Genomic DNA, 25,127 nt, shown 5'->3' on the forward strand with positions numbered 1-25,127 from the left:
GAGCGATGACGTCTGGAGCCTCTCGGTTTATTCTCACTGCCGTTTGTTCCGTGCGCGTCTCCCCCCCGTGGTAACGCACCTTGCGGGGGGCCGGCTGCTGCGTGGATCCCCCCCCCTCCCTCCCCCGGATGCGGTTGTCCTCTCACCCATGTCGCATCCCGCCTCGCTGCCCCCGGTAGATGGTGCAGGTCAGGATGTCCAAGTCGCCCGTAGAGCCGCTGTCCGCCGCGGAGGCCGCGTCACAGCCGCACTATTTCCAGGTAAGCCCGGTGTGCGCGCGCGGCCACCGCATCCGTTACCGTCCCCGCGTGACGCGTGGCGGTGGGATCAAACGCGGCGGGCTTGATGTCCCGTTACCGTTACCGTTACCGGGGGGGGGGGGGCGGAGAGACACTTTAAAAAGAAAAAAAAATCTCCGCCTGGATCGATTCGACAGATCGATGCGTGATCGATCAGGAGCCGATCGGTGTGATCGGTTCACGCGTGGATCGGAGCCGCGGCCTTTTAGCGGGATGTTTGTTGTTGTTTCCGTCTTATTTACACACGGGAGCCGGTAAACAACCGGTCGGACCTGTAGCCTCTGAGGCGGTGGACCACCAGGGGCGGGGGGGGGGGCCGCGGGCCGGGGGCCACAGACCCCCCCATCACCCCCTCATTACCCCCCCACTGGTATCTGGAACATAGGCTACATGTTTACCGCCATTAGCCCGTTAGCCTAATGCTATGCTATGCTGTTAGCCCACTGCTAATGCTAAACTGTTAGCCCATGGCTACAATACACCTTTAGTGCTAATGCTAAGCTGTTAGCCCACTGCTTTATTATGCTATTAGGCCACTGCTATGCTACGCTGTTACCCCACTATTATGCTATGCCATCAGTCCACTGCTAATGCTAAGCTGTTAGCCCACTCCTATACTACTGTTAGACCACTGCTATGATACGCCATTAGCCCACTGCTAATGCTTAGCGGTTAGTCCACTGCTAATCTACTGCAATGCTACACTGTTAGTACACTGCTATGCTACGCTGTTAGCCCACGGTTATGCTACGCTGTTACCCCACTGCTATGCTACGCCATCAGCCCACTGCTAACGCTAAACTGTTAGCCCATTGCTATGCTACGCTGTTACCCCACTGCTTTGCTAAGCCATTAGCCCACTGCTAATGCTTAGCTGTTAGTCCACTGCTAATCTACTGCTATGCTACACTGTTAGTACATTGCTATGCTATGCTGTTAGCCCACTGTTATGCTACGCTGTTAGCCCACTGTTATGCTATGCTGTTAGCCCACTGCTAATGATAAGCTGTTAGCCCAGTGCTACAACACATCCTTAGCCCACTGCTATTACACGCCATTAGCCCACTGCTATAATACTAATGCTAAGCTGTTAGCCCACTCCGATACGACGCAGTTAGCCCACTGCTATGCTACGCTGTTAGCTCGCTGCTAATGCTGAACCTGGTGCAGTGCAGCAGAAATAAAGCAGCACTAAACTTAAAAATATAACAAAAACACAGAAAATATAGGTTTTCGTAAATAAAAGTTTGATTTATTTTAAGTAATTTTTTTAAATTCTCACAGCGAACATTACATGTCAAACTAGTGTTTATATTTTAAAACCTTTTTCCTCCAACAGAGCTAACATAGGTCATCTTTATTAACATTTATATCTAAAAATGACCTCAACATTATTATTCAGATATAGTCTAATAATAAACACACACCAATCTGTTTCACCTGATAGAAAAACAGGACAATAATTAGCAGAAAAGTTAAGACAAACCCTTAAAGCTCATTAAAAAAAATCATTAAATTAATTTGAATTTTAACTGTTCTGAACACTACAGCATTTTACTTTACAGGTTTGAATTTAAAGTAATAATTTTTTGTCTTTGTCTTTAACGCAGTTCGCCACGGCGCTAGCCTAAATCAGGGGGTCAAACTCATCAGCATCACGGCTGTCCTCAAAGGGCCAGATGTAACTAATAAATGTAACTAAATGTAACTCAGTGTAATGTAACTAAATGTAACTACTCCTTAATGTAACTAATAAATGTAACTAAATGTAACTCAGTGTAATGTAACTAAATGTAACTACTCCTTAATGTAACTAATAAATGTAACTAAATGTAACTCAGTGTAATGTAACTAAATGTAACTACTCCTTCATGTTAAATAACTGAATTTCTGACTGATTCTAGTTCCAAACATTACAGTTAGACAGAAAAAACATGTTTGTTTGTTTCTCTGTTCTAACATAAATCCTTTTCATTTGTCAGGTTATTAAACCCACAGAACTCCATCAATCAAGGATCAAACTATCAATCAATAAAGAAAAATAACATCAGACACAAGTTAGGACATTAACTTTGTTCACAACGTTTAGTCAGATTTAAAATGGGCTGAACTACTGCATTGTGGGAAATGTAGTTTTTAATCAAAGCCCACTTTTGTCCTATTTATTTTAGACACTCTGACCTTTTATGCTCTCACGGGCCACATAAAATGATGTAGAGGGCCACATTTGGCCCCCGGGCTTTGAGTTTGTCACATGTGACATAGATGAATCTGAAGCTGTCTCACACTGAGCTCTTTCTCTTCGGTTTTGACTATTGCTTTAGCTAATACGTGGATTGTTGTGTGTACTTTTTTAACATTATTGATTACAAAAAACATCCATTTATCACACTTCACTATCAATCTAGATCCGTCTGTTTCCACACAGGTTGGTAAAACTCAGAAGTTACAGGGGCCAGTCGATCGGGGCCCGGTGAGGCGGGTGGGGTTCAGACGGAGACTCTTTCTCAGCTCCATTAGTGATCTTTGATGCTAACAAACAGGTTTAATGTTGAGCTTCATGAATCAGCTTTATTTATCTCACGCGTCTCTTTCATCACAGCTGCCCCGGAAGTTGCCTAAACGCAAGAGCCGCTTCAAACGCTCCGATGGAAGCACGTCTTCTGACACGACCTCCAGCTTCATCAAACGCCAGGTAAAAGCCCCCGAGCCGTGTGGCGGCTGCTCTCTCTGTATTCACGCTTTAATCGTGGAATCGAACGCTGATGATCACGATTGTTTGTAGTGTGTGGATGAACTGGGACGGGCGTGTTCAGAGGTGTGAATGAAGCATTAGCGTGTCTCTGTAGTGTTTCTCCTCCGTTGGTGGAGTCGAGCGTCTTCGTCCTCAGGGACGTCTCCTCTGTCTCAGCTATAGTTTCATCCGGTCAGCAGCAGCTACATGTTGGAACGTGGCCCAGTTTTCCATCACAATCCACTGCCCACTTCTTTAAATGACTTTTCAGATTAGGTTTGTCTCCAAACTGATCTGAAAACACACCAAATCCTGACAAAAACAAGCCAGGATCTGGGGGTTCTCCAGGTGTGGAGCAGCGCTGGATGTAGTTACACTGAGCGTCCAGCAGAGGGCGGAAGTTCATCTTGAGGGGTCAAAAGGTTTCACCTGGGTACTGGTGTGCAGGTCAAGCTCATACTGTTGTTCTTTCTTCCTCGTGGTATTGTTTGTTTATTTGTTTGTTTGTTTGTTAGCAGGAGCGCTAAAGACATTCTAAGACACAGTTCAGGACATTTTGTTGATGATCCTGATCATCATGTGGATCCAGAGTCATTTTTTTAAAGGATTCTTACCATAGTGGGACATCAGATATTCCACAATTTTCCCTTCATTAACTTGTATTACAGGTTAAAAAGGTGCTGCTTGGATTTATTACACCTTCATGTTTGGACTAAAGTGACTTGATGACATTCTGTAGGATCTACGGCTCAACAAATTATTTTCTGCAGCGATAACTAATATAAATCGGTAGAATATCAAGAAGTCAGTGATGAGGTCAAACTGTCATGAGGTTTTTAATTTCTACATAACTGTAGATTAATTTTTTTCTGGCCCTAATCTGTTATTTTGCTGATAGTTTTACATCCCATTTATTCATGTGAGTGAATTACTAATGCGAGTGGTAACATGAAGGGCTTTACATTCCATAATTATAAGCCACATCTGTTTCAGGATAATTTAAAAAAAATTATGATTCACTGAATTTTAGGGAAAATTCCAGATATTTAATTTTTAATCTCTTTATTTTGTATTGCATGAGAGTAAATTGAATATCTGTAGGTTTCAATCAGTTAGAAGATATTAGTGAATGACTCGCTGGTTAATGGAGAGCAGCAACAATTCTTCTTTATAGGTTTTATCAGTAAATCAGCAAATATTTTTATTCAAATTCTTTTTAATTCTTTTTAAAGGAATTCTTTTTAATAAACAAAAACAAGGAAAGTATTGAACCTTTCAAACTTATGGATTTCAAATCAGTGTAATCGCCTGACAGACAGACGTCTAAACAACCCAGACCAGCTTCATCATCATCATCATCATCATCATCATCATCATCATCATCATCATCATCATCATCATCATTATTATTTAATCTGCTTTTATTGTTTTAAAGTTTTTTCAAACAGCGACATTCTTGAATTTTCTTACCTGTGTTCTCTGACCTCCTAGATCCCATAGTGGGGTTAAAACACACCTCATGTCAACTGGTCACCGTAATTCTGCAAAGTCTTCCTGTTATTTAACGATTATTTACACTAAAACCATTGAGAAAGCAAATACAAATAAACTAACAGGAGAAAACAAACATCACAATAAATAAAACATGGTAAACAAAATAAACAAATACAAATAATAAATAAACAAAAGTAGTAATAATAATAATAATAATAATAATAATAATAATTAAACACAAACAACCAAAACGTTAGAAAACAAACGTTACTTAAACGTAAATGCACTATTAAATGTAAATTGTGAATAGTGGGGTTTTTTTATTTTATATTTCTTATATTTTTATTCCTTATTGCTTCCTTCCACATTTTAAAGCACCCGACTCGGCGTCAATTTCCTCATGTGGTGAACTTTACTGTACGGCAATAAACTATTCTCTGATTCTGATTCTGATAAAACATGGTAATTACATAAGTAGAATAAATAAATAAATAATTATAATAAATAAATAAACACAAACAAGCAAACCATCAGAAAACAAACATCACAGTAAACACGTGGTCGTGTTTTGGGGGCTGGAACCAACAACTATTCGTCACTCGTCTTGAAGAACGACTCAAACCGTCCATCTCTGACCTGCAGGTGGTTGAAAAGCAGGTGATTTAAATAAAGTTCCAGGTTCAATCTGCTCCAGCGTGACGCGGAGCCGCAGACAGGATGCTCCTGTTTGGGAGTGAATTATTTAACGTATCACTCCTTCATGCAGACGCACCAATAGTGAAGAGGAGCAGAGGAGGGGAAAAGGGCTGAGCAGACATTTTCTCCAGGTGGGGGACATCAGTTATCCTGATGGGGGGGTTAAAACATTCGTTGAATGCACATGGAGTAGATTCCGCGGAGCAGATAGTGTGGTGTCTGCTGGGGGGGGGGGTGTCTGTGGAGGAGCAGTGGAGTATGACTCATTTCTGCAGCAGGATACAATGAGCCGCCATAGAGTCGCTATCTGTGTTCTGTGGAACAGGAGGGGGGGGGGGTGCTGTAGGTCCCACCAGCACTCCTCCACCCCCCCTCCCCCTGGATTATTTATTCTGCTCCTGTGCAAAGTAATCTTTACACTTCACACGCAGGCCTGACATTTTATCATAGGAATCGACTGCATTTTGCATTTTTATCCGTTTCTTATAAATCGTTCAAAAATCCCTGGCAGCTGTTTTAAGACGTCGGCCCTATCAACCAATGGGAATACGTCTGTTTGGCTTCTCACACCTGCTGCTCTGTCAGTCATCTGTGGAGATATATAGTGTCACATGATGCGTCACATGACCATCCCGTGTCGTCCGCCTTCACCGTTTGATGGAGGAAACACTCGTCTCACACGTTCACGATGAACGAGTTTGTTTTACCGAAAGAAAATTTGGTGAATTTCTGCACAAAAAAAAAAAATTGAAATTCAAGAATTCCGTAAGATATTATTGGAATCATGTGTGGCTTCAATGTTTATGTGGAGATTGTAATTAAAGGGTATCTATCCTAAGAAATACCCCGATTAAATCCAGACACTGGTGGTGGTGGTGGTGGTGGTGGCTGATGAGTCTGACAAGTCCGAAGTAATGTTGAACTGCAAAGGAGAAGGAAGGTGGGAAACAAGTCCGGTTCTTCTTTTATGGCAGGGATGCCAAGAAAACGTCCAGGTTCCTCCAGCTGCATGTCTGGTTTGGTCTTTTCTTTGCATTTGTCACGACTATCTGGCTCTCGCTCCGCTCCTTTACGACACTTTATTACGCTCTAATCTCATCTTCCCCTGGAGACGAGTCTCACCAGCGTCCTCGTAAACATCCCTCTCCTCTCGGTGCACCTCGTCACAGATATTCTCCCTCCATCCATCCTCTCCTCTCTCTTTCTCTCTCTGCAGTGTCGCTTTTTGCAGAGCTGTGAGTGAAATCTGATCCAGTTATCTAACATAGAGACAAAACGGTGAATGGAGGGAGGCGTTCGCCGGCTGCTTGCTTCCGGTCGGGTTGGGATGGATTCTAGATCACATGCAGACGAGGGCAGATGAAGTAAAGGTGGTTCTAGATTCGCAGGGCCGCGTTCTCTGTTTGGTATTTATAGCTTGAATTTATTTCTGTTTGTGTTTCCTGTAATGAGTTCTCTGGAGGATTCATTCGGTTACGTTAACGCTGGAAAAACGGAATGCGGCGGTTTTCTTTTTTTATGTTTTGCTTTTTTTTTTTTAATTCCTCCTACAATTTTTTTTTCAGTTTTGTTGTGTTTTGCTTCATCAACTCGTGTGTGTGTGTGTGTGTGTGTGTGTGTGTGTGTGTGTGTGTGTGTGTGTTCTCACCTCTCTTTATTGCTCGTCTTGGATTTATTTTTGCTGCAGTGGTTTTCTTTACTGACAGATTCAGGACTGAGCTCCTACAGAGAAACCAAATAGATGCCAAATAAAGAAGGTTCACACACACACACACACACACACACACACACACACACACACACACACACACACACACACACACACACACACACACACACATGAAAACACACACTTCATTTTCTTCCCCTTTTCAATAGCTTCTCTTTTTTTTTTAAAAATTCTATTTTTGGTTACAACTAAAAACAATTTTTTCCAAGATGCCAGAAAATATTTAAAATGACCCAAAACCTGTTTTCAAAGCCACGACTGTTTGTCATGTCTGAACCTAAACCTAACAATGGAACCAGGTTACCATTATTATGAACACAATGCACACAAGACTTCATCTGGAGAAGCTGCAGCGTCTACATTTAACTGCTGTTGGGTTCAGGAGACGATTGTCGGAGGTCCTGCTGATTAATTCTTAATATTTTAGTTTTTATTCGGGAACCACCTCTACGGGTTCTATGTGGAGCTGGGTCTGGGATATGTCCTGAAACACGATGACAAACGATCCCTGCGTTCAGCTAATGAGGAGAATAAACCAAGGAATAAAGGATGTAAAGGAGGCACTGCTCTGTGGGGGATTATGGGATGGATCGGGGCCAGCAGGAGGAGCAGCAGTTCAATCCTTTGTGCTATATTTGGTGGACTAGAATGTGGCTGGTGTGGGAGTGGAAAGCACTGTTGTGTAGACACACACACACACACACACACACACACACACACACACACACACACACACACACACACACACACTCGCATGTGAATGCATTTATGAATACAGACACAAATTACAATGAACACCTGCAGACAGAACCTGATCCACCTGTGTGACCTCGTAGTAGTGAGACGATCGGTTCACTAGTGGACCTGATGGTACCCACAGGGGTCACTAGTGGACCTGATGGTACCCACAGGGGTCACTAGTGGACCTGATGGTACCCACAGGGGTCACCAGTAGACTGATGCTTCTGATGGTACCCACAGAGGTCACTAGTGGACCTGATGGTTCTGCTGTACCCACAGAGGTCACTAGTGGACCTGATGGTTCTGCTGTACCCACAGAGGTCACTAGTGGACCTGATGGTTCTGCTGTACCCACAGAGGTCACTAGTGGACCTGATGGTTCTGCTGTACCCACAGAGGTCACTAGTGGACCTGATGGTTCTGCTGTACCCACAGAGGTCACTAGTGGACCTGATGGTTCTGCTGTACCCACAGAGGTCACTAGTGGACCTGATGGTTCTGCTGTACCCACAGGGCTCGGCTGATTCCTACACCAGTAGACCGTCGGATTCAGACCTGTCAGCAGAGGAGGACCGCGAGGCGTATCGGCGTGAAGCCGAACGCCAGGCGCAGCTGCAGCTGGACCGAGCTAAGGTGAGTCATATGACGCCAGGAGGTCATCACTCCTGATGACCCGGGTTCAGTCTGGAGAAACCATCTCTCTCCCCTCCATCCCTCCCTCACTTCCTGTCTCCTCTGGAGCTGCTCAGTCAGGACTAAATGATAAAAAACCCAGAACCAGGATCTAAAAAAATCAGTACCAGTATTAACAACAAACTGATCAGATCATCAAGGTCAAAGGTCAAAACCGCTACAACCTCGTGTCCTGTTCTAAAGAAAACCTGGAGGAGATGTCACGCTTTTAGAGTATATAACACGCCTACACTGTAGATAAATACAGGTAGTATATAACACACGTATAATGTAGGTATGTACAGGTAGTATATAACACACGTATACTGTAGGTATATACAGGTGGTATATAACACACTTATAATGTATGTATATACAGGAAGGGTATATATAATACGTATAATGTAGGTATATACAGGTAGTACAGTATATAACACCTATAATGTAGGTATATACAGGTAGTATATAACACTTATAATCTAGGTGTATACAGGTAGTATATACACTTGTATAATGTAGGTATATATAGGTATTATATAACACATGTACACTGGGTATATACAGATAGTATAACACACCTATTCTGTAGGTATATACAGGTGGCATATAACACACGTATAATGTAGTTATATACAGGAAGTATATATACACATATACTGTAAGTATATACAGGAAGTATATAACACATATATACTGTGGGTATATACAGGTGGTGTATAACACGTATAATGTAGGTATACATTATACGTGTAGGTATATACACACGTATATTATACTTATATACAGGTAGTATGTAACACACCTATACTGTACTTATATACAGGTAGTATATAACACACCTATAATGTACTTATATACTGTTAGTGTATAACACACCTAATTTAAATTTTTTTTTTAAATAACACACCTATACTATAGGTGTATACAGGTAGTAAATAACAGATTACAGGCCAAAGGAAACCAAAAAAGGACAACACGCTGTGGCGACGCCTAACGGGACACGCCCTCAGGAGAAGGAGATCATATTTTTCAAATCAGATTCATATTCATTCTTTATTCCTGTTTGTCGTTGGAAGTCTTCTTCACTGATTGTGTGTCGTAAACCTTTCTTTCTGCGCTCTTCTTCTTCCTCTATGTGGGGGGGGGGCAGTCCAAACCTGTAGCATTTGCAGTGAAGACGAATGTGAGCTATTGTGGCGCTCTGGATGAGGACTGTCCCGTCCAAGGAGCTGCAGTCAACTTCGATGCCAAAGACTTCCTGCACATCAAAGAAGTGAGTGCTCATCTTGATGATGATGATGATGATGACGATGATGATGATGATCAAGCTCATTTTTGTGACATTTGTTGTTGTGCTGAACTCAACAGAAATACAACAATGACTGGTGGATCGGTCGGCTGGTGAAAGAAGGCGCAGACATCACCTTCATCCCCAGTCCTCTGCGTCTGGAGGCCATGAGGCTGAAGCAGGAGCAGAAACAGAGGTCAGTCAGGAGCTTCACGCTTCACTGAAACCCGTTCAACAATATACGCTCACGTTTAAACCCGTCGTGTTGGTTCTGCAGGAAAACAGGGGGGAACTCGTCCAGTTTAGGAGACATGGTCACTGGGAGCTGGAGGACAACACCGCCATCTACAGGTGAACGTAAGTACTGCAGCTGTCGGTGCCGCACGCTCTGCTGGCTTCACTGTTGTTGTATTGATTGTTGTTCTCTTGTTTTCTCAAAGCCAAACAGAAGCAAAAACAGGTGGGTTCTGTCACGTCATGATGTCATCGCATGATGTCATCACATGATGTCATCGTAACTGTTATGTCATCACTTATCGTTCTGGACTTCTAGGGACATTTTCAGAATATCTGCAGGTTTTGAAGACTTATATACCTTTCATTCAGTGCCTTCAGCTAAATGTATTTTTACATTTATAACATACCTGTTATAAATCATATATCATATGAACTCATGGGTTTGATACATTTTTTAACTTGTGTGTTCAGTGGCGACTTTATTGAGCAAATGTTTTTTTACATTTAAGATTCATTAGACTGCAAATCATCCAGACAGCGTTATTTCTGGCTTCAGCTCTTCACCCCACCCCCCTTCATCTCTCACCTGTGCGTTGTGTTCTTCATCACCTCCACCTGTGGCAGGAACACGTCCCTCCCTATGACGTGGTGCCCTCCATGAGGCCGGTGATCCTCGTGGGACCGTCGCTGAAGGGCTACGAGGTCAGACTCTCCTGATGGTGACCTGATTTTTTTTTAAAAATTTTCTCATTTCTACGTGTGTTCTGGTGTGTTCTCTCTCATCCAGGTGACGGACATGATGCAGAAAGCTCTGTTTGACTTCCTGAAGCACCGATTCGAAGGAAGGTCAGTGAAACGGACCAATCACAGACGCGTCTGTTATTCCGTAAAACACATGCGCCAAACTCAAGGCCCGGGGGCCAAATGTGGCCCTCCACATCATTTAATGTGGCCCGCGAGAGCAGAAAAGGTCAGAGTGTCTAAAAATGAATAGGTCAAAAGTGTGCTTTGACCAAAACTACAATTCCCACAATGCAGTAGTTCCATTTTAACTCTGACTAAACGTAGTGAACAAAGTTAACGTCCTAACTTGTGTCTGATGTTATTTTTCTTTATTGATTGATAGTTTGATCCTTGATTGATGGAGTTCTGTGGGTTTAATAACCTGACAAATGAAAAGGATTTATGTTAGAACAGAGAAACAAACAAACATGTTTTTTCTGTCTAACTGTAATGTTTGGAACTAGAATCAGTCAGAAATTCAGAGTTATGTAAACCAAAACTTAACCTGATTTGTCCGTTTTTCTCTGTATCTTCGACAGGATTTCCATCACGCGCGTGACGGCCGACCTGTCGTTAGCCAAGAGGTCTGTCCTCAACAAACGTCCCATCATGGAGAGATCCAACACGCGCTCCAGCCTAGGTGACCGTCAGCGTTCACAGTCTACTGATTCGATCACGCTGCAGGCTGACATTCAGAAATGTGACGTGTGTTTGAACAGCGGAGGTCCAGAGTGAGATCGAGAGGATATTCGAACTCGCCAAAACGCTGCAGCTGGTGATTCTGGACGCCGACACCATCAACCACCCGGCGCAGCTCGCCAAAACCTCGCTCGCCCCCATCATCGTCTACGTCAAAGTTTCCTCACCTAAGGTAACGGAAGGTGGTGAACATCCAGGTGGGGCCGTCTCACGGCCCGTGACCTTTAACCTCACGTTCGTCTTCCTCTCAGGTGCTCCAGAGGCTGATCAAGTCCAGGGGGAAGTCTCAGAGCAAACACCTGAATGTTCAGATGATGGCTGCAGACAAACTCTCTCAGTGCCCCCCCGTGAGTTTCGATGCCGTTCACGCTCAACTGCATGAATAAAGTTTTTATTTTTACTGTTTTCTGGTTTTAAACTACATAGGTGGACCGGTACCGACTGGCCCACGGCTCGGCACCGGTCCCCGGACCGGGGGTTGGGCTCACCTGATGACGTGACACTCGTTCCCCTTTTCAGGACATGTTTGATGTCATTCTGGATGAGAACCAGCTGGAGGACGCCTGCGAGCATCTGGCCGAGTACCTGGAGGTCTACTGGCGCGCCACCCACCTCCCGGGCAACACCCCCCTGAACCCGCTGCTGGAGCAGACGCTGATGACCCCGCCCTCGGCCATCTCCAGCCTGCAGGTGAGGCGTGTTTGATCCATCTGGGACCCGTTGTCTCCACCGGCGCCTCATCCCAGAGTGTCTCCTCTCTGTTCCGTCTCCTCTCTCTCATCCACGCTTAACGTCTTTACAGTTTTCTGAAACACAGGAATTAATTGAATGATCGCGTTCAAACCGGGGTGAGTAGTTGGGCTTATCTGCTCGTATTTGCACTCGCAACCCCCCCACCGACAGTCCCCTTCCCCCTGACATCCCTCCCCGACTCCCGAACACGACGCCGTGGCTGAGACGCGACGAGCTCAGGTCTCACCACAGAGAAGCCGGCGTGTCTCCATCCCATCCTGCCCCCCCCGCCCCACTTCCTGTCGCTGATGGTCTCGGGTCAATCACTGCGCCACACGCTTGACGGCAGGAAATTCACAAAGCAGCTGAAAAATTTTAAAATGTCATATTTGGAAAGACGGTAAGAAAAAATGTCAAAACTGATCTTTTGCTTCAAGCCTTTTTCCCAGCATGCTTTGTGAATGACGCCCTCGCTCAAAGTAGCACATGGTGCTATCTTGAATGCTAACTAAAGTAAAGTAGTCACCTGATCCTTGGACATAATTTACCCGGTAACCAGACCATGACATCAGTACACTAACATTCATGTTCAGGAGTAATCGCATTACTCTGCATTTCTTCTGTTTGGTGTGTGTCCAGTTTTTCTGTAAACACACGACAAAAAAGTGTGAACGCCACTAAAAAGGCTTTGAGGGGCTTCTGGTGATACGAGTGTGAAGTCTGTGGTGCGTCATTAAAGGGCCAGATGTAACTAATAAATGTAACTCAATGTAACATAAATGTAACTACTCCTTAATGTAACTAATAAATGTAACTAAATGTAACTACTCCTTAATGTAACTAATAAATGTAACTAAATGTAACTCAGTGTAATGTAACTAAATGTAACTACTCCTTAATGTAACTAATAAATGTAACTAAATGTAACTCAGTGTAATGTAACTAAATGTAACTACTCCTTAATGTTAAATAACTGAATTTCTGACTGATTCTAGTTCCAAACATTACAGTTAGACAGAAAAAACATGTTTGTTTGTTTCTCTGTTCTAACATAAATCCTTTTCATTTGTCAGGTTATTAAACCCACAGAACTCCATCAATCAAGGATCAAACTATCAATCAATAAAGAAAAATAACATCAGACACAAGTTAGGACGTTAACTTTGTTCACAACGTTTAGTCAGAGTTAAAATGGGCTAAACTACTGCATTGTGGGAAATGTAGTTTTTGTTCAAAAGCACACTTTTGACCTATTTGTTTTTAGACACTGACCTTTTACGCTCTCGGGGGCCACATTTGGCCCCCGGGCCTTGAGTTTGACACATGTACCCTTCACATACTGCCAAGACCGACCAGCGCCACAGTAAGGGCTATCCAAACAGTCACTGATGTATACAACCAGACATATGCATTTGCATTTTGCTTGTGAAAAAAATTCCAAATTTAGAAAAAATCTATACAAATTAAAGCTCTTATATACTTTTTTTTTAAATGACAAATTAGTGAGAATTGTCCATTTTAAGACCTTATTTTCCAATTTTTTCATTTAGACAAAAGCAACACAGACAGGTGTGAACAGTGACACCTGCAGGCGTGGAGGAAGAACAGCAAATTAAAATGACATCCAGACTTTGTCTCCAGGTGATTAACTGATGGGACAGATTGGATCATGATCCCCAGAGGATGAATCTTTGATGAGGTCTATATCTCTATTCATGACATTCACTACGGCTAAACCTTTAATCCCATCTTCACTCTGATGGCTCTGCAGACTTTGGAGGAACAGTTGCATCAAAAGACAAAATTAAAAAAGCTCCAAAGAGCAGGTGAGCTCTGTTTTAAGGTCGACTCCAAAGTTTCCTTCAAAGCCTTTCTTCACGTGGCGTTTGCACGGTTCAGTCTTCCCTTCCTGTTGGTTTTCTGTCGGAACGATTAGAGCTTTTTTCCCAGACGCTCCTCTGAGATGTTCCCCCTCCTGAACGTCCTCTAGCCGACCCGTTTCAGTCTGTTTTGGTTCTTTGGTGACTTGAAATCCTCAGAACAAGAACCAGCCGCAGCCGGGTGAGGTGGTGGGCCTGGGGCGTGAAGAAGAGGAGGAGGAGGAGGCGGGGGAGGAGGCCCACTCCCCCCTGGAGCAGGACAGTCTGATGCCGTCCGACGAGGCCAGCGACTCCCTGTCCCGCGGCCAGAGGGGCAGCCCGTGCCACCGGGGGGGCGAGGAAGACGAGGAGGAGGAGGAAGAGGATTACTCCTCCCCCTGCCACACTCGCACCTACAGGGACGTTTACCCCCCCCACCGTGGACACGCGGGGGGCGGCCACAGCGCCAACGGCCACGAGTCGCAGGACCGTCTGCTGCAACGCGACGCTCAGCAGGGCCACAACCAGAGGAACAACCGCCAGCGCAGCCGGCCCTGGCCCCGGGACACCTACTGAGGACCCCCCCCCCACCGCCCATGAACGTCACAGCTACCCAGATTCAAAAAGTCGCCCCAAAATTAGATTTAGATTTAGAATAAATGAGATTTATTCTGGAACAGATTCCTGAATAAATTGAAACGGGTCCTGATGGAAGGGCTTCAGCCCCCCCCCACCCCCACCCCGGCCCCCCCAGCTGTACGCTCACCCCAGCTCTAGCTGCTCCCTGCTGTAGGATGTCTCGTACACTGGCCTTAAGAGTCCTCAGACCTTTCTCTTTACTATTGCATGAGTTATTCATTATTTTAAGACTAATTGCACATTAATGTCGGAACAGGAAGTGAACTGAAAAGGAGGAATGTAAATACGAACGATCCCGGGTTTGATCCACGGCTGATGTTTGATTCTAATAGGGGCGTGTTGTATTTAGACGGTTTATCCTCTGGAGACGGTGAACGGCACGTGGGACACACACATCAACAGCTGCAGTACAGTCCGATCCTTGTTGTCGCACAATGGCTCAAAAATAGACACACACACACACACACACACACACTAACGGGCTCAGAGAATGTAAACACACCTGAGAAAGGGAATGTTACCCGTTAGTGGATGAATCCAGTCATTCACACACACACACACACACACACACACACACACACACACACACACACACACACACACACACACACACACACACACACACACACACACACACACACACACACACACACCTCCAGGCTCCAGAGAATGTAAAGCTCGCATGCCTTTTTGCACCTCCTGGTTGCCCCGACCAAACTGATTGCCCTGTAATTCGATTGTAGCACGTTATTATTATTGATTGTAGCATTCAGTTTCTACACCTGTTGTACCCCCCCCCATACACACACACACACACAGTGTCCGTTGGTGTACTGCAGTATTACTGTTGATTAGGTTTTTACCGCGACAGATCCTCAGGTGTAAAGTCCAACCTGCCCCCCCCACCCCCTCACCACCCGAGAGGACTCGTAGCCCCCCCACGACTCCAACGTCGTCACGTTCTCGCCCCGTTCTGGTTCAGAGTCTCCGACGCCGCGCTGGTGATCCGCTGAACGGCCAGACGAGAGGAATTTTCTGGTTTATTGCTTCCATGTCTCACAGGTATTTATCCTTCTAGTGTTCTGTATATTTTAAAGAGAAAAAAAACAACAAAACAGCACGATTTGGAAAAAAAAAAAATCTATGCAAGTGTTGCATGAAAACCTTCTTTTCACAGTTGAGTATTTTAGTAATGCATTGATTCTGATTCTCCTTGTGGTCTCGTAGTGATAGTCTTGTCATCGGGGCTACTCACTCCTCACACTATTAAAGTCAGATTGCATCGGTTGATTTAATCCTCAAACCTCTTAGAACAGTGGGGACATTTTTTATTTTTAATATTATTTTTAATTATTATTGGCTGGATTCTGGTTTTCTGGTTGATGCTATTTTTTTTTAAAAAAGACACTAAAAATTGTCCCAAATCAGGCATGAGATATTTTTTAATTTCTGATGAAATGAGTGAATTCCAAACACCCCCCCCCCCCCCACACACACACACACACACGTCTCAGTTAACCCCGTAGCTCTTTTTATTCAGTATGTTTTTCAAAAGCGGACCAATTTTAGCAACTGAGGTTTTTTCAATTTATGAAGCACAATTTTTACAAAGGTTATGATTTAGGTTCCTCTTGTCTTATTCTGTATGCAATACCGAGCCTAACATTGAAGAAAAACGTCAAAACGCCTTAGACCATCTGGACTTCCTCTTTTGTGTGAGAAAAAAAAAAGAAAAAAAAAGAAAAAAGTTGCACTACTTTTTTTGGGATGGTTGCTTTGTAATGCAATAACTGCACTAAATATAACCGCGTATCCACCTGAGCACCACGGCGTGACCCGACACGCCCTTCCCTGTGTCGAAAGGGAAGCATTTCCTGCCTGATGCTGTAAAGAATGCTTTCTATTTGAAGATAGATTTACAATGCTGACGAAAATATGACAGAATAAACATGACATTTTATGTACTTTCAACGGACTCCTTTCTTTTTTGTCTTGCCTTGAAATCTTCTGCCATTCATATTAAATCCTGATTACATGCTGCGAAGCGGTGATGTATTGTAATTATCAGTGTTTGTGTGTTCGTCCACCAAATATCTTCGCAACCGTTGCGTCACCATTTAACTTAAACATTCAAACTTATACAGGTGAAGATCCCGCCCACTGAACCTGGGAGTGAAGGACCAATCCCGGCTGTAGCTGCGCCTTCATGATTTAAGTTTCTAAATCTGGGTGTTACATATAAATAGGAGTAAAAGGTGCGAACATGTGACCTTATGGAGGACGTGCTCAGCCCTGAGTTAGGTCTGCAGGCTGCAAACGCTCGTTTCCCTGGAGATTCAGACCAAAGAGCCTCAGAACCAATGAATGTGTGAGTTCAATCCCTCTTTGTCCAGATTAAGCCACAAACACGTCATGTCAAATCTGAGTTCACTTTATATAAATGTTTGGACATGAATCAATCCCATTACGGGTCTCATAAACAATCAGGAATCACAATTTCACAAACAGGAAATGAAAACATCAGCTACACGTTCAGGCTCCTGCTGGTCACAGAATCCACCGTACATCTACCGCCAAGTCCACGTTTACGCTCCGACCGGAGTTTAATAATCCCAGACGATTTCCAGAACGCTTGAAAAAACAAAAATGGATCAACTAAAAGGTCAACAAAACTTAACCCGGAGCACAAATCCCAGACGTGAAACAGGGGGGGGGACCGTCTGAAGGGGCGTGTGAACAACACGTCTGCAAACAGATGAGCCAATCAGGCGAAGATGGTCTCCTCACGTCTCTTCTTGGTCAGGATGGTTCCAGGTTTGTGCTGAGCGTCTGGGTGGTTGGTCAGCTCGGGGGGGCAGGTGGACACCGGGCTCTCCAGGATGGCCTGCTTCAAGTCGTAAAACACCGCCGAGTCCTCCTTGGTGAGGAACGTCATGGCAACGCCGCTCTTACCGGCACGACCCGTACGCCCGATGCGATGGATGTAGTCTGCGGAGGGAGGGAAGGGGTGGGGGTGGGGTTATTCCCGTGTGTTCATGCAGAGGAAACCCCACGGACGGACGGGGGCGTCTTACCTTCGATGTTCTTCGCCATGTCGTAGTTCACCACCATGGAGACGTCCTGGATGTCGATACCGCGACCGGCCACGTCCGTCGCCACCAGGATGTCTTTGGCTCCCGCTTTCAGGTTGGAGAGCGCAAACTCTCTCTGCTCCTGGCCCTTCCCGCCGTGCAGCGTGCAGGCGTTGTACTGGGGGGGGGGCGAGACGGGGCGTGAGAGTTAAAACACATTCAGCTCAACGGTGGGCGTCAAGGAGAACAGCCAGGAGGAAGTCAAAAGTCACTTACCCCCATCTTCTCCAGAGACTTGGCCAGGACGTCGCAACCCTTCTTCTGGTTGACGAAAATGATGATGGGGGGCTCGAAGCCGTGTGACAGCACGTCCAGCAGCTTCTTCCTGTAGAGCAGAACCCAGAAACACTCGGTGAGACGCCGCCATGTGAATGTGACGCGAGTGTTCTCGTTTGCGTGCGTCCTTGAGTCTTTGTCGCACATTTTTTACAGGGACGCACTTTCATCCATATTCACATATTTTTCCGTTTCTCCACTTAAATTTTGAGCCCAGCAATTGTCACGTTTCTCGTCACGACTCATCTGAGTGATTCTTATTAAAATCGACCAAACGTCAACACTGCTGCTGGTTTTAACGCTGCAGTGAGAGAGGAGTTAGTTCGACCCCCCCAGAGAACAAGAAGAGTCCTGTTGGGTTTGTCTGTTAAAGCGCTTTGGAACGTCTGCTGGTGGGATTAAGGGCGACACAGATAAAGGTTGATTGATTGATTGCATAAAAAGCAATCAAAAGTTAATAAAGAAAAACAGATAATACTACAGGTATTACTACAGATAATACTACAGGTATTACTAAATGTGTGTAAAGGTTCTGTCAGCTTGGTTCAGTGTCCACAGGAGAAAATATGAATTAAAGGCAAAGAAAACTATTGAGTAAAATGAAAAAGTCAAAAAAAATAAAAAAAAATAAATTACATCTTTATTTTTAAAACTTTTTTAAATGACTACCAGGCTTTAACATTTTGATAAAACTAATATGTAATTTATTCTATTTTTACTTATAACAGTTATGATGTTTTTAATAAAATCATTTAAATGAACAGTTTGTTTAGTTTTTATATTGTACTATCGGCGTACGCTTCTACCATACGTTCTGTTATTACTTTTGGGATGCACACAATTTTTTGAAGCGCATCCCAGGATGCACTGCTTTCTGGAGGTAAAATGAACTCTACACTTGTCTCACCTCTTCTCTCCCTCCCCCATGAGCAGCACCTTCTGCTCCACTCTCTCGTGGGGTTTGCCGGCGGAGCCGATGTACACCACGGCGGGACGCCTCAAGTAGCTCCGGGCCAGTCTCTCCACCGCCGGGGGCATGGTGGCCGTGAACATGACGGTCTGGTGACCCACAAACAATCAGACTGAACCCGCAAACCTCCATCGACTTCACAACGTGTTAGCAAACTCAAACTGAAATCTTACTTGTCGATATTTATGTTTCCCAGATTCGAAGTTCATCATCATCTTCTCGGGGTCCTCGGCCTCCTCGGTGTCTGGTTTCTGATTGGTCACCGGGATGAACTCCAGGATCTTCTGGACGTCGGGCTCGAAGCCCATGTCGATCATACGGTCGGCCTCGTCCAGAACCACGTAGGTGCAGCGGCCCAGCACCAGGTAGCGGTTGTCCAGCACGTCGATCAGACGGCCGGGCGTGGCAATGACAATCTGGAGGGAAGAGGTCAGACGGTCAGTGGGCGGGGCTTCCTGACTGACATCATTACCTCATGACCCCAAGCTAGCAGAACCAACAAGAAACAAACGTTGGTGTGACGTTACGAGGATGCTGCTAATAAAGTTGATACAAACTGGATTCACCTTTATTATTATGGTTAGAATAAAAGTTTTTCTGGAGGTATTGTTTTATTTTGTTGTATTTATCCACCACCAATGGACTCTGTGACCCTTAAATGTTCTTTTTTACAGCCTCTCGGCAGCTCATCTCTGTTTCCACCTGGTTTTTCTGTGTGATCTCTCTCTGGATAACGACGTCTGATATTAATGAACATCCTCATAATCGTTTTTCTGCAGCATCGTGACGGAATACAGCCACACGTGGTTCAAACAACGTCGCTGCATTCTGATGCTAATGTGTTCTGCATTAATTCCGAATATGAACTGGAGCATCTGTTGATCTAATTGTGTCTCAAAGGCGTCGGTAGTGATCAAACAGACGCGTGTGAACCCTGAACCTCTGACCTCACAGCCCATCCGGAGGCGGAAACCCTGGTCCTCTCTGGAGATCCCACCAATCACAGCCACCGTGCGGATACCGAGAGGTTTTCCGAACTTGATGGTCTCCTCCTCGATCTGCTGCGCCAGCTCACGGGTCGGTGCCAGGATGACGGCGTACGGACCCTGGTCTGAGTCCTCAATCCTGCACAAGCAGAGCAAGACGTTGTGTTTTTAATGTAAGACAGGCAGACGGACGTTTAGTCTTTTTATCTGAGCCTGAGCTGCTTCACCTGTCAATCTTTGGCAGGGTGGTGATCCAGACCAGCAGGGGAATCAAGAAAGCAGCGGTTTTCCCGCTACCTGTCTCAGCAACGCCGATGATGTCACGGTTCTGTAAGCCAATGGGAATGGCCTGCCTCTGAATAGGTGTTGGATCCTGAATTAAAAGACAAAATGTGATTAAAAGTGTCCGTTTCAGGCTCATAACAAATACCTGCACCTATTTCAATCATGAGAACCTGGACACCAACCTTGTATCCACATTTGTCGATGACCTCCAGGATGTGTGAGGGCAGTGAATACTCCTTCCAGTTCCTGATGGGGTTGGGGATCTTTCCTCCCTTGGTGGTGATGCTGTAGTCCTCCCTGAAGATTCTCCAGTCTCGGTCGGTCATCTCGTCCAGCTTCTTCTGAGACCAGTGCCTGTCGTCCCAGCGCTGCTTGGCTTCTTTCTTACGCATCTTTTTCAGTCTCGTCCTGAGAGGAGAAGAAAGATTGGATGTTTTCAAGATGGAGATGGAGATGTCGGGTTTGCTCCTCAAACAGAAACGTGGAGATGAAATGATCCTCACTCCTCTTGCTCCTTCTCCTCCAGCGTTCGTCTCTTCTCCATCAAATCCCCGTAAAAGCGTGACTGCTCTCTCTTCTGCTGCTTCAGGTCGATGCCGGCGATGAAGCCCCTCCCGTACAGCTGGACCTGATGCTTCTCCTTGTAACTGGAGACAAACGGGGGGACGTCAGAGTGTTTACACCAGCACACGTTTTCACAAGGACCTGCCGCGTTCACGTCGACTCACATGGGGTTGTAGTCGACCGACGTGTCTTCAGAAGCGTCCCACTCAAACACAAACTTCCTGTCATTCAAGTGACGAGTTCTGCGACGCTTCTTGATGCCCCCCAGGTAGCGCTCCTGAAACGATCAGGAGATTGATTAGGTACATCCATCACCTTGTTTGAACGGTGACATTTAGAATCACGTTTTAGAATAAGGACATTCTGACAGGTAGTATTTTCTAACATAAAAATACATTTTTCAGGTTCAGTTTAATGACAAAACGTAATGAAATAAAAGTCTGAATGAGACGTAAGACTCAGTTTGGTGTAAATTAAATGCTGATAAACTTTAAAACGGTGTCATTCGTCCTGAGACTAACCTTGATAGCGTGCAGCTCTTTGCTTTTGTCTTTCTCCTCTCTGAGCTTTTGTCGTCCATCATCATCTTCGTTCCCGTTGTTCTCTCGTTCCATTCGCTCTCGTCGCTCCCGTCTCTCCCTCTCCTGGGGGTCCTCTGTTACACACACACCCCCCTTTCCAATCATTCCACTTCTAAATTAACATGAATATGTCACCATCAATGACCACACACCCAGCATTTTTCTTCCCATGTCCTGAAACACCCTTCTCTTCTTTCTCTCCTCCTCCATCAACCTCCTCCTCTCCTCCGTCTGCTGCTCCCTCCGTTTTATCGCCTCTGCTTCTCGCTCTGCTTTGGACAGGAACTTGGGCTGCAGAGCACAAAATAAGAAAATACATGAGCAAAAAAAATAAACTTCAAGAGAGCATCTGGACACGGGAGAATCTCACCTTTGCTTCTGCTTCCTCTTCAGCTTTTTTCTTGGCCAGAAGTTCTTCTAAAGATAAAGGCTGGACCTGAATGGAAGCAGCAGAGGTCAAACACTCAAAATGACCCCCGGGAAACAAAACGACATCAGAAGACAGCCAGCCCAGTCTCACCTTCTCCTTCTTCTTTTTGTCATCTTCCTCTTCTTCAGTTTTTATATCCTTCTCTCTCTTTAATTTGCCATCCTTCGATCTGGGTGAAAGACTTCTGTACACAATTTGTACAAATTGTAATTAACTCCTTTCAAAATAACAACCATTCGACAGTTTATATTCATACCACAGAGTTGAACATAATGGTTAATGTGAATGATTATACATCTGACTATGTTGTTTTTCACACACCTGGACCGTTTGTTTCGATCTTTATCACGCCGATGTCCATCTCTGTCCTTACGGCTCCTCTCTCTGTCCTTGTCTCTGTCGCGTTCCTTGTCTCTGTCCTTGTCTTTCATCCGCCGATCTCTGTCATTAAAATACAAATGAGATATTTTCCACAACAAAGAAAACTATGGCGCGGAAACATTGTGAAAAAGAATCAGGAAGCAAATACCTTAGCGTCTAAGTTAAATTATTTTTTTTCTCATTATTTAAGTTTTGTCACCCTTATTTGTTATTTTATTACATTCATTTGTCAGATGCTTGTAATTTATTCACATTGTTACAGAGGCACAATTATTAGACTGTGTGAAAAACCCAAAGCACACCGTGTCATTTAGTAGGCAGATTTCTAGTGCGACATTGACAGGTTTATGAGTTCTTCATAAGGTTTTTTTTAAAGTTCTGCTAGCTTGTTATTATCTTTGCTGCAGTGATCATGTTCTAGATAACTACATCTAGGGGAACTACATGTACGCATATAGAGACAAAAATGTACAACAAGAACAGACAAATGCATGCATACACACACATAATTTTTCCAGCCATTAGAAATGAGTAAACACACACACCAGCTCTCCAGGGAATCTGTCAGGGATTTGTTCCATTATATAACCGACATTCCACAGCCTGTGAGCCTCAGTCAGGCTCTTACAAAGATGCCCGTTACGTGTTAATGGTATTTGCAATGCAAATAAGGAAAATCCAATCAATTCAAGGAAATGAGCCGTTGACTTTTGCTATGGTTGTGTCCTAACTCTCCATTTTCCATCTGTTCCTATCTGTTCTATGGCATGTAAACATTGACTGTGTGCATACATTTCATCCTATAGTAGTATCATCCTGAAAATTAGAGAAGGATTTACCCTTGTCCATTTAAAGGGGGGGAACTACTGGGTGGACATATTTATTCTTGAACTGCATTAATGGAGGCTTGTACCCACTAACCATCAGAATATATCTACATCTCACTCAAAAATATAGTTTTAATCCTATGAATGATTCTCTTTTAAAGAAGATCCTGGAGTTCAAACTTATCAAACAAAAACACCTGAAAAATTCTGCAGGTATTGCACCAAATGCTTTTTATTTTCTCTTGTTTGTCTACGTTTTATGTTCTTTTGTTGCTTGTGTCAAAAAATCAAATACGAAGCGTCAAAAAGCGAATATATTCGTCTTTTTGACATTATTTCTGCATCATAGAAAACAAACACACAGGAACAGAAGAAATGTGGAGTGTGTGGAAACCTACACCGGATTTTAACTATTAGAACTAACGTTAAAGATGGAACCGTGCGCTCTGTTACCTGTCTGGAGATTTAGAGCGATTTCGATCACGAGATCGATGTCGTTTACGATCTCGATCTCGTGATCGGCTGCGTTTCCTCTCCCTGTCTTTGGTTCCAGAGGAATCAGCATCCTTCTTGTCTGTGGAGTCCGCAGCCATCTGGAAATTAACACAACACAAAACTGTTCAATGAGTGATTTTGCCATGAACTAAATATTTTATGCATATTGTTTAACATTCCCACTAATAAGTTTATCCGTAAGTTTATGTGCAATATCATTTTAACAAATTGTGAATAAATGAAAAGCCAAGAATAATCAATAATTACCAACTTAGCAGATTGTTTCAATGAAATGCTCGGCAGAACAACATTTATCATGATATATCTGCTGATTCAAATTTCCCCTGAGGATTAAAAAACTAAAATTTGAAATAGTTCCCAGTTGTTTAATGCAGAAAACTGTGTTATGTTGATTTCCCTGAGGGAACCTCCTTAAGGGATCAATAGAGTTATACTCTACTCTCTATTTATTATTATTTGTAGCTAATGGTCAGAGAAAGGTTAAGTCAGCTCAAAAACAGAAGGTTCTTGACTGAGTCACCTTTAGGTTATTGACTAGACGCAGACATCAATAAAGAAACACTTAGATGACACATTAAAGCCATATGAACACAATCTGACGCTAAGCGCTTTCTGTTAGCTTAACAATTTAGCCAAAGATTAATTACGTTCAAAAAGTGCTCATACAATCAACGCAGAAAGATTTTGCAAATTGTTTATCTAATTTACATGTAAACACGATAAAAGCAAACATGCTGTAACTCAGGAAAAACCCACCTTTGTTACTTGTCAATAAAAACTGTGCGACTCAACTACGATTCAAGAAGACGCCATGTCGCCATGCACGAGCTTCAGTCCGCAAGGGCGTCTGGGAATCGTAGTCCTGAATCCTATAGACAGAATACCAATAAAGGTCTTTTTGACTACATTTCCCTGCGATGTGGTTACTTTATTTCCGGGCCCCCGGATGTTTGGTCCACAAACAACTAAGTGCCTGATCAAAAAGAGAGAAAAAAACCCCACATTTTCTTTGCTATTTTAGGCACAGGGTGGCAGTCGTGTAACAAATTAGCACGATGCTTATTTTGTTACATAAATTTTACCAGAACTTGATCAAATATGATATGGCCGAGGTTTTTTTGGCAGTTTTACCAGAAATAAAACTTTTATAACTATCCATTCAATCCAATATTATTAATATTACTATTATTATTATTATTATTATTATTATCATCATCATTATTACTCCGACTACTACTGCTGCTACAACTACGCCACAGAGAGTAGAATTGATGTAATTTATCTGAGTATCTAAACAATAGTGAATTATAGTTCTGAGAAAAAGGTCTACTGGAGTGACCAGATCAATCAGTCTGTTTCTGACCAAAGGCTATCGGTCAGGTATGATGAAATATGCTTCTCTGCTCAATATAGGAGACTATCTGCAGCTGATTAACATTCAAAAAGCACTGTTAGTGCAGAGACCACACTATGCCTTTCTTGTAATCTAATCTATTCTCCAGTGTGTATGTGTGTGCAAACTCTTGCAGACAGATAAAAGACATTTTAGATGCTGCTGCACTCGACTACAGTCTGGGT

At 43.9% G+C, this 25,127-nt stretch overlaps 2 protein-coding genes across 3 annotated transcripts; one reads left to right on the top strand and one right to left on the bottom strand.

Annotated features, from left to right (window-relative positions):
- Window positions 1–179: 179 nt before the first annotated feature.
- On the top strand, window positions 180–14,564 carry cacnb3a (calcium channel, voltage-dependent, beta 3a). The gene is made up of 14 exons (XM_068330459.1): window positions 180–260; window positions 2,902–2,994; window positions 8,207–8,326; window positions 9,516–9,638; window positions 9,734–9,849; window positions 9,931–10,010; window positions 10,094–10,113; window positions 10,515–10,592; window positions 10,678–10,736; window positions 11,213–11,313; window positions 11,393–11,544; window positions 11,624–11,719; window positions 11,892–12,062; window positions 14,144–14,564. The coding sequence occupies exons 1-14, from the start codon at window positions 180–182 to the stop codon at window positions 14,537–14,539; spliced, it is 1,686 nt and encodes a 561-aa protein (XP_068186560.1). The 3' UTR covers window positions 14,540–14,564.
- Window positions 14,565–17,017: 2,453 nt separating this feature from the next.
- ddx23 (DEAD (Asp-Glu-Ala-Asp) box polypeptide 23) lies at window positions 17,018–24,398 on the bottom strand. Of its 2 annotated transcripts, none has more exons than XM_068341964.1 (17): window positions 24,306–24,398; window positions 23,487–23,626; window positions 22,147–22,266; window positions 21,916–22,006; window positions 21,766–21,831; window positions 21,548–21,686; window positions 21,336–21,469; window positions 20,979–21,091; window positions 20,754–20,897; window positions 20,433–20,658; window positions 20,193–20,338; window positions 19,927–20,104; window positions 19,153–19,395; window positions 18,917–19,068; window positions 17,950–18,058; window positions 17,677–17,851; window positions 17,018–17,590 (listed from the first exon to the last, which is right to left on the bottom strand). In XM_068341964.1, exons 2-17 carry the CDS (start codon window positions 23,624–23,626, stop codon window positions 17,367–17,369), a joined length of 2,400 nt encoding a protein of 799 aa, XP_068198065.1. In that variant the 5' UTR covers window positions 24,306–24,398; the 3' UTR covers window positions 17,018–17,366. The 2 variants fall into 2 exon arrangements, with proteins under 2 accessions (XP_068198065.1, XP_068198057.1); XM_068341956.1 differs by having other exon boundaries at window positions 21,916–22,009.
- Between the last annotated feature and the right edge of the window lie 729 nt (window positions 24,399–25,127).

The sequence above is a fragment of the Antennarius striatus genome, chromosome 2 (assembly GCF_040054535.1).
Source record: "Antennarius striatus isolate MH-2024 chromosome 2, ASM4005453v1, whole genome shotgun sequence".
Lineage (NCBI taxonomy): Eukaryota > Metazoa > Chordata > Actinopteri > Lophiiformes > Antennariidae > Antennarius > Antennarius striatus.

Coding starts and splice junctions, on each gene's coding strand:
- cacnb3a (XM_068330459.1), top strand. CDS start 180: ATGGTGCAGGTCAGGATGTCCAAGTCGCCCGTAGAGCCGCTGTCCGCC. Junction 10,114..10,514: donor CCAAACAGAAGCAAAAACAG/GTGGGTTCTGTC, acceptor CACCTGTGGCAG/GAACACGTCCCTCCCTATGA. Junction 11,314..11,392: donor CAACACGCGCTCCAGCCTAG/GTGACCGTCAGC, acceptor GTGTTTGAACAG/CGGAGGTCCAGAGTGAGATC.
- ddx23 (XM_068341956.1), bottom strand. CDS start 23,626: ATGGCTGCGGACTCCACAGACAAGAAGGATGCTGATTCCTCTGGAACC. Junction 21,470..21,547: donor CATGGGAAGAAAAATGCTGG/GTGTGTGGTCAT, acceptor TGTGTGTAACAG/AGGACCCCCAGGAGAGGGAG. Junction 18,059..18,916: donor ATGGGGGAGGGAGAGAAGAG/GTGAGACAAGTG, acceptor TCTGCTCTACAG/GAAGAAGCTGCTGGACGTGC.